We start from the raw sequence: 10,000 nt of genomic DNA on the forward strand, positions 1-10,000 counted from the left end.
GTATAATCGGATTAGGCACTTAATATATTGTCGAATTAGACACTTAATGTATAATCGAATCAGGTACTTAATGTATAGTCGAATCAGGCATTTAATGTATAGTCGAACTAGGTGCACTTAATGTATTGTCGAATTAGGCGCTTAATGTATGGTCGAATTAGGCACTTAATGTATTGTCGAATCAGGCACTTAATGTATAGTCGAATTAGGTGCTTAAATGTATTGTCGAATTAGGCGCTTAATGTATAGTCGAATTAGGCACTTAACGTATATTCGAATTAGGCCCTTAATGTATAGTCGAATGGGGTAGGACGTAGCCAGCCCGAAAAATGGCATGGGGTCTGCAGCCTTATCCCAAATAGCTTGCCTACTGAGCACTGGAAAGTTAATCTTCTTTGGGGCAAATACCTCTAAAGGAAGAGGTATATATAGATAGATAGATAGACAGATAGATATAAATATTTAAAGTGCATGTGTATAGACAAAATCATGTCCTTTTTAAAAGCAGACAGTAGAGACTCACAAAATGTTTCACGATACGAACTATCTTTGCAAAAGTATCTTTGTTTTAGTCCGACAGGTTGACTGATGTTACAATAAAAAATCGAACTGAAATCTTATCGGAAACGTTCTTGATACGAACGTGAAATTATCTTCATTTCTGAATTTAGATTTTTAAATGTCTAAATCCTTCCCTTGTTTTCTGAACGTCACTCTTAGACCTCATATTTGAAGGTACTGAAATGAGGCCATCTTGAGAAATGGTCGCAGGTGCATTCATTTCATTATTTTTTATTATTCATTTATTTTTTATTTGCACGAAAAGAACTATCTTTTCTGAACGTTGTCTGAGCATTTCCCTCGCTATCTTTGTTGTTCAGAACAAGAAGACGGTTATCATACTTCCTTGAATTTTAGCCAGGAGAATCATATAGCTGTTTTCAGGCCGAGTGGAAACGGGGCCTTTGTTCGTAGGTGGCATGAAAGTACGGGTACTTGGGCTATGATTGTTCGTTTGTTTGATTCTGGTGTGTTTTGCAAAGGATGAAATGTGTTTTGCGATGCTGCCCTTGAGGGTATTTTAAGGAAATATTTAACGAATACTTAGTTCTCATTTCACAAGCGCCTGCACACGCTACTTGTGCCTTTGTACGTGCATAGATTCTTACATGTTCACTCTCTCTCTCAAACGCTAGTGCACCTACCCACCCACACACATACATACATACATACAGAAGACACACATACACATATATATATGTATGTATGAATATATATATAACACATAATATATATATATATATATATATATATATATATATATATATATATATATATATATATATATGTATGTATGTACGTAAAAATGTAATTACCACAATGCCCACCTAAATTCTCGACTTTTTCATACGTTTTGGATAGGCTATTTACTACAAAGGATGAGATCCAAATGAAGAAATTCTGACGTCCATAGCAGGATTCGGACCCTGCTACGAACGTCAAAATGTCTTCATTTGGATTTTCATTTAGATTTTAAGCTTCGTAGTGACAAGCGTATAAAACTAAGTATGAAAACTTCGAGAAGTTAAGGGTATATCGTGGTTATTACAGTTGCGTACGAATCTGGTAAAACGTGACCAGTAAATTTTATACACATACACAATATATATATATATATATATATATATATATATATATATATATATATATATATATATATATATATATATATATATATATATAGAGAGAGAGAGAGAGAGAGAGAGAGAGAGAGAGAGAGAGAGACTCACTCTATTTTGTTAATTAAAGCTCTACCACTTTTATATAGATAAACAATATCGAAAATACATCTTATAAACAGATCTTAGTGACCTATTCGACTTTAGCTTACATACTGATGGTAAACTTCATCTTAAATCATTTGGCTTAATACACAGCCATAAACTAAGTTCACCTGCTGAGCTATAAACATGAGTTTCAGGATCAAATAACCTAAGATCTGACAGTAAGACTCATTCGCGTTATCAAGCAATAAAAACAAATTTGAGTCAAAATTTATTTTTTATTTTTCAAGTTGAATTTTGAGTTAAATTCATTTCCGTAGGAAGGGCATTAAACTGCTCAGCTATCTCTACGGAACTAGTCTATCCTTTTTGAACTACTAGAGAAACGATTTTCCGGGTTATTTCCAAGTTCCAAGAAACGTTTTACTAAACTATTTCCTAAACCATTCACATGGCCAAGTTTGGGCATTCCAAACCCTAGGACAAGCTTCCATGGAGCATGATGCCGAAATGTGATAATCCGCGGAAAATAAAGGCCCAGAGAAGTACAATAAAATTCGGATGAATTTGGGAAATGGATCAAAGTAATTCATACGACCTATGTTAAGTGCTAAGCGCAGAACTCTACAATAAAAAGAAAAATCTAGAACCACTTCTCGGAGCAATTCCTACTAATACTCCTAATCCTCTGTCGTTTCTGTAGTGTTGATAGGCACTATTTTTATTGCTTGGACGTCACTATCGATCTGCTTATGATTTTCAGCTGAGGACATCTTATGACTCTGATGTACTGTATATCAGTCCCATTCCTTGGACGTAAGTATTGCTCTCATATACACTTTTCATCCTCTGGATGTTCTTATTGCTTTTCTGTACTCTTTTATCAGTTCTTCAACGTCCCCATTTCTCCTATTTACAGTTTCCAGTTATTGGATGTGCATGTTGCTCTTATTTACACCGTTACCATTTTTTGTACTTCTGTACACCAGTTTATACTATTTTGATTCCTTGGGTGTCCCTCAAGCTATGGTTTACGCCCTTTTATGCTGAAAGATTCATACCAAATCATCAGATCTGGGTTTCACGGCATAAACAGAAAGGCAAAATGTTTTACAGTTTTAAGACAAGGAAGGACAGCAGGACGCCACTGGCTTTAGGGTCGCAAATTCTTCAGTTCTTTCTCTATACCTGTAGGGTACAGGCTTCCCGGTGAGTGGATAGGAGAAAGGGTGGATATGCAGGCAAGTACCCCCGAATGGCAAAAACCAAAAAGTAATTACAGAAGCGAAGAAGGGAGGTTCTAGTCTTCCCTGCGTAATGCCGTTTGTTTCATCCGTTCTCTTTGATCTCATCCCACTTAGCTGTCCAACTTCTTCAGCACGGCTTGTTTCAGTTCTCAACTTTCATTTACGAATAAATCCTTCTTGAGAGCCCTATGAGAGTCTAGAAATGTGATTTAGCAGTCTGTGTTAATAATAATAATAATAATAATAATAATAATAATAATAATAATAATAATAATAATAATAATAATAATACAGCAAAATGTCGTTGGTAACGCATCACGTCTTTTGCAATAGAAAGACACTTTCATTATCATCGTCATAAATTCCTAAAGTTTACGAACTGATTACCTTTAGTACAGAAATACATCCTGCGATTTAAAACTATATTCTGATCACATGAAATCTTTATTATTTCAATTAGTAAAACTATCTTGAATTTTTAAAGATGCAAACTTACATCTAATGATTCTCATTATCGCTCTCACTGCCGCCCTAATCACTACAAGCTCTGGCGGCTGATTTGACAACTATAGTTTCTGGCTGCAGTCTTAATAATTATGGTCTTCTTGCTCTCATTCTTGCATATTGAAGCCAAGCATCATCTTCAGAAATTGCGTAGCGGACGGGAATTTTTCTTGACCTTGAAAATGTCCGTTCACCACCGTGTGCGTTGATTGACGTCATCACAGGCTGGTGGTATTTGGATGTTTTTGCTGTATCCAAACAGTCCCTGGCATTGGGTGGGAAACCACCACGTCACTTCCTGTTGGGTACCTTCCTTTGCCAAACATTTTTGTGCACAACAGGTGGCTGGAATCTATTTCGATGAGGCGATGTATATTGCATGGTCGTGTGGGAATGTGCCTTTCTGACGGGCTATTTCAGGAATGTTTGTAAACGACGCAGATTTCACCAGAAGCCGATGAAAATTACAACTATCAAAATGAACTTCGGTTTTGAAGAATGACTTGAGCTTCTCGTAAAACCTGAGTGTTAAAGTGAATGTGAATTTTTATTTGAATTTGAATTTTAATATAAAATCTATGCCAAAGGCCAAGCTCTGGGACCTGTGAGGTCATCCAGCGCTGAAAATAATGTTTGAAACAATTATTAGGAGTAGGGTAAAAAATAATTTGGAGAAAAGCGAATATGAGCGGAGGTATAGTAGAAGGAACGAAAGGGACTGGATCTAGTGGCCGAAAGGACGCTGCAAAGAACCTGAGGTAATGCCTAAACGTCGGAATAAATGATAAAAACTGATATCTCCGTAGATCAGTTTTCATCACTTATTCCGTCGTGACATTTTTTACATTCACAAGTATTAGACACAAATATCGTTTAATGTCGAATTTACTATAGCTTGGGTACAGCATACTCTCAATGGGAATTATTATTGATAAGTGTATCAGGCCCGCCAGGATTCGAACCTAGGCTTTTGGTTTAGACATATAACAATAAACAGTCAACTTTGACCACTTTGTAAGTTGTTTCCAAGGTATGGTGAATGCGCTATTAAACACTATTTGCGCCTTAATATTTGTGAACTGTAGATGATATATTGTTACTGTACAATAACCTTTTCCATCTCCCTTCTTTCATTACTGTTTTCCCTACATGTTTAGGTTTACTCATCAGGGTATTTGTGGTTTTTTCTCATTTTAGTTTCCTGTAAAAACTATTGTGCCGGCTTTTTGTCCGTCCGCATTTTTCTTCTGTCCGCCGTCAGACCTGCTACTGAGGCTGGATGAATTGGTAATCAAACCCCCAATCGTCAAACATACCAAATTGCAGCCTTCTAACCTCGGTAGGTTTTGTTTTATTTAAGGTTAAATTTAGCAAATCGTGCGTCTGGCAACGATATAGATAGACAAACAAAGTTTCATGGGCCGCGTCAAATAAAACAATACACCGATACCACCGAAAGGTAAATCAACCGATGGCCTTGATTATACGATGTAAAAAACTAAAAGAAACTAAAAAAAGAATTAATTTGAACGCAGAATTATTTTAACTTTCATCTTTCCAGTTGCAGTGGTCTCGGTCAAGACAAAAGCCTCCTTCAAGAAAAAAAAAAAAAATGTAGAATCGAAGGAATGGATAAGAACAAAGGACAAAATACGAAAAAAAGTCATAACTAAACAAAAGTGGAGTCAGGTAATCAACGAGATAAAATGAATAAATAAACAAAAGAAATTTCAATATACAATAAAATAAAAGATAAAGAAATACAGGACATAATAAAATTTTAAAATAGAAAAAAAAGCACACAACGCGCAATTATCCTTTTGCTTTGCAGAGGTGAAGGGCAAAATCAGCATTAGTTAGGAAGTCACGCGGCTCCTTATGATCTCCGAATGCTTTACGTGAATCATATCAATTAGGGCCGATGATGCAAACGGTTCGGCATTTGATGGGTTTCTCTTTTAGATTCACGGGTTTTTAGAAAGATCTGATTATCTGAGGTTAAAACAGGCATCGTGTGTAAGTGTGCGCATAGTAACTGTGCGCCTCTGACTCACTTATAAAAAATGGCATATTTACAAATTGTTTAAATTTATACTCTCTCTCTCTCTCTCTCTCGCATATACACTATCTATACTATCTATCTTTTTCTACTTTCAACGCTGGATACTTTGAACTCTGTCATCAGTTTTAGTGAATGAATTTATGTACAGCAAATCTGTGCTCTATCTCCCAAACGTTATTCGTGTCCATCAAAATTAATGGCGTTTAAGGCATGAGAACGATTTTGTAATAAATGTACGTATGGATAACACGTTATGGAAGTTGTGTGACTCTAAATGCATAATTGTTTGAGCATACATATTTTTAAGTATTCGTGTTAGCTCATAATGTTTATACAGTACATGATTATTGTATGTATATATATATATATATATATATATATATATATATATATATATATATATATATATATATATATATATATATATATATATATATATATATTATATATATATATATATATATATATATATATATATATATATATACATATATATATACATATCTATATTATATATATATATATATATATATATATATATATATATATATATATATATATATATATTATATATATATATATATATTATATATATATATATATACATATATATATATTTTTATATATATATATATATATATATATATATATATATATATATATATATATATATATATATATATATATATATATATATATTTATAAACATTATGAGCCAGGCTTATTTAAAAATGAAGCCCTCAGGAAAACCAGAGGAAACTGTGGAACCAAAGTTGACTGAAAAAAAGGAATTACTTTTTAGTTTTCTGTATAAGAAAACTATTGTGCCGGCTTTGTCCGTCCGTCCACACTTTTTCTGTCCGCCCTCAGAACTTTAAAACTACTGAGGGCTAGAGGGCTGCAAATTGGTATGCTGATCATCCACCTTCCAACCATCAAACACCAAATTGCAGCCCTATAGCCACAGCACTTTTTATTTTATTTAAGATTAGAGTTAGCCATAATCGTGCGTCTGGCAACGATATAGGACAGGCCACCACAGTGTTGTGGCTAAAGTTTCATGGGCTGCGACTCTTACAGCATTATACCGAGACCACCGAAAGATAGATCTAATTTCGGTGGCCTTGACTGTACGCTGTGCGCATTATTTTCTTGTTTCATGTTAATCTCGGTAACTAAGTAAAAATGTTGTGACATACCTCTCAAGAAATATTAAGCGCAAAGAAATTTTGACGATCTTTGTTTTGTCGAAGTCTAATTAAAACAGGGAATCAGTTCATGGATGGGTGACCTCCAATCAACAATAAACTACGTTTAACATTGTTATGCAGGGGTTTGTGGCACGGGTCTCACAAATTTATCCCAAAAGCCACTAGAACGGAAAGATAACTCATTCTGATACCTCTTCCCACAATACGCTCGTCTCGCCACCTAACAGAGAGGGAGGGTCAAGCTCAGTGTTCATTTTCACACTTTGTGAAAACCTAAAAGACAGGTTACTCTTTGAACAATGATAGATTACAACGAAGCCTGAGGCACTATCAGACTAAAAAGACAAAACAATGAGCCCCTTATCGAGACGGCCATTGTTGTAAAGACTGCGAAGTTTTCGTCTGTTATCTTCCTCATATGTTATCTCTGGGGTGTCATCTATTTGCATGATTCGTCTGAATTTTTTTCTGTGAAAGATAATTATTATTACGTTATCAAAGCAATTTTTTTAGGGAGGGATCTGTTTACACTAGAAAAGGTCAAAATACAAATTTTTATTGCTACAAGTTTGGTTGTTCTACGAAAAAAAAAATCGAACTTATGCTTGATTATTGAAACCATATCTTCACCAACACATAATATAACTGAATAATTAAGATTTTATATTTCTGTCAGTATCCTTTGTTGTTTTAATGCCCTTTTCTATCCGATAATAACTATATCCTTTTCGTATTCCAATGCATGAAAATTGCCATGTTAAATAAATATTTAGCTGGTTAGACATAGGTACGTGTGAATGCGTCCATGGGGCTGTGTTGAAGCTGGAGAAATATATGTTTGTATGTATGTATATATATACATACATATAATATATATACACACATACATACATATATTACACACACACACACACACACACACATATATATATATATATATATATATATATATATATATATATATATATATATATATATATATATATATATATAAACAGAAATATATCGTCTCCATCAGTACCTCACTGGCTTTCTTCTATGTCCAATTAAGAATGCATACACGAATAGATATACGTACAATAATATGGATTCCTTCCTTGTCTAGTTTTCCAAAATATAGCATCTTCTTTATTTCCATCTGTATACTGGAGTACTTGGGACCTTGCGTCTTTCCATGCTGCCTCGTTACACCTGACGGGCCAGGCTTTCCCACGTTGATTGTCAGATCTCCTCGAACTGCCGAGTTCAGTGGACGTTTCTTTTCCTTCACACCCAAGCTTTGGAATTCTCTTGTTGCTTCATTTTCCTCTGATTCTTATGTTTTCTAGCCTTCAAGAGGCGGCCTGTCAATTTCTTGAGGACGAGGCCACGCTGTTTCTCTTTCCCAACATCTGTTTCTTCGGCCCTGGGCTACACAGGGGCGTTGGGTTGCCTGTCCCACCTGACTCTCACATAAATGAATGATGCGCATAGCAATTTTTTCACTGCATTTTATTTAATCATTTATTATCTTGTAATTTGAACGTGAACAGAAATCAGCGCTCTTCTAACATTATAACAAGTAAAATCTCTGCTTATGACTCAGTGATCAGTCAAACACATAATTGATCGAAACAGGCAGTATGGGAGGTGATAACTTTTGATAAGAAGAATCGATGAACCCCTATCAGCCCATCATCGCTGTTAATGTCCCCATAGAAAATCTCTTATCTCAGTCTCATTGTGTCTGGGCCTCGTGGTAGAAGCTATTTCTCTCGCATTTTTTAGTGGAATAATTGCAAAAAGTGAAGCTAGAAAAATTCACTCATTATAGATGTTTCTGAATACTTAATGCTGCTGATGGGTTTAGGGACTGAAATGCGCAAAAGATATATGTGATTTTAAAACAAATGATTAGGCATCCGTGCAGCTAAACTGAATTGTGCCGTACCCCAGTTTGTTAACTCGATTTTGATGTAATTTTGCTCTATGAATATTTGTGACTGAGGAAATGACAAGTTCTTATCTTTCTTAAATGAACTTGTTAGGTCATGACAGTGAAATACTGTCGTCAGTGATATCAGAGCTAAAGATTTTTCCCATTCTTTATGTATTGTATCTACTAAGGAATAAATTCAGTTCCATAATCAGTGTCGTCGATCGAAGAGATTTATTATAAAAGTTTCACTTGAAGCAAAATATGGAAATGCAAACGATGGGCACTGAAAACAAAGCTTATGATAACCCCGGGTTTATAAAGGTAAATGATACGTTTATCACCCCGATTCACCCACCCTCTCCCCCTCTCTATCTCTGTGTATATATATACATATATATGTGTGTATGTTTGTGTGTGGGTGTGTGCATATATATACATATATATATGTGTATATATATATATATATATATATATATATATATATATATATATATATATATATATATATATATATATATATATATATTACAGTCATTCAATTACCGTAAATGGCATCGTGTCGTCATCAGGACTAAAAAAAATCTCATTTCTGAATATGGAAGTCATGGTAATCTAACCACCTAAAAAATGTTCACTCGTGGTCTCCATCTGGTATCTACAGTTAAACAAAAACAGATAAGACTTACGCCTAATGCCTATTTGCCTCTCTATTGAGTATTGTCTCATGACTGGGAGGTTCTCGGCCCACCTGTATTGTTGATGGAGTTGATATTCAGAGGCTTTACAGCTAATTATGTATTCAAAATTTTAATCAAATTAAATAAGCAGAACACATGAAATTCATTTTAGCTTACTGAATAACATACATGATATTTATTAGTTACAGTGATGGAAATTAAGTAAAAAATGAACGGGCTTTTTCATAAAGAGACAGGGATTTGGAATGGGAAATTTATTACACCTTGCTGGATAACATATTTTGCTCTGTATCTACTTATCCATACTGAAATTAAGACTAAAACACGCAGCCTCTGGAGCCATAAAGAAAGCAGTGAGATTAAAAACCAAAATTGGACAAATTCATTCTATTTTGATGATACCGGATATGTAATGAATAAATGATAATACGAATGCTAACATCGAGTTCTTGAGATGCATGAAGTGAGAGGATAGAGTCAGTGACTGATCTGAGGATGTTTATGGAAACTGAGCCTAGTTGAAAGAATTCTGATGACAAAGTCTGGACGTGTGGCGTTTTTCTGTCAAGGTTGTGA

The 10,000-nt window shown here is 34.6% G+C and overlaps 2 protein-coding genes across 3 annotated transcripts in view; one reads left to right on the plus strand and one right to left on the minus strand.

Moving 5' to 3' along the window:
• LOC136850121 (uncharacterized) overlaps positions 1-10,000 on the minus strand; it is a 77,933-nt gene that overhangs the window by 47,874 nt on the left and 20,059 nt on the right. The window lies entirely within an intron of this gene.
• The window catches only part of LOC136850120 (protein white-like), a 17,523-nt gene continuing 15,491 nt past the window's right edge, over positions 7,969-10,000 (plus strand). The window contains exon 1 of the mRNA XM_067123687.1: positions 7,969-9,047. Coding sequence (XP_066979788.1) covers positions 8,988-9,047 — 60 coding nt within the window. The 5' untranslated portion in view covers positions 7,969-8,987. The remainder of the gene's footprint in view (positions 9,048-10,000) is intronic.

This window comes from Macrobrachium rosenbergii, chromosome 21 (genome assembly GCF_040412425.1).
Source record: "Macrobrachium rosenbergii isolate ZJJX-2024 chromosome 21, ASM4041242v1, whole genome shotgun sequence".
Taxonomy (NCBI): Eukaryota; Metazoa; Arthropoda; class Malacostraca; order Decapoda; family Palaemonidae; genus Macrobrachium; species Macrobrachium rosenbergii.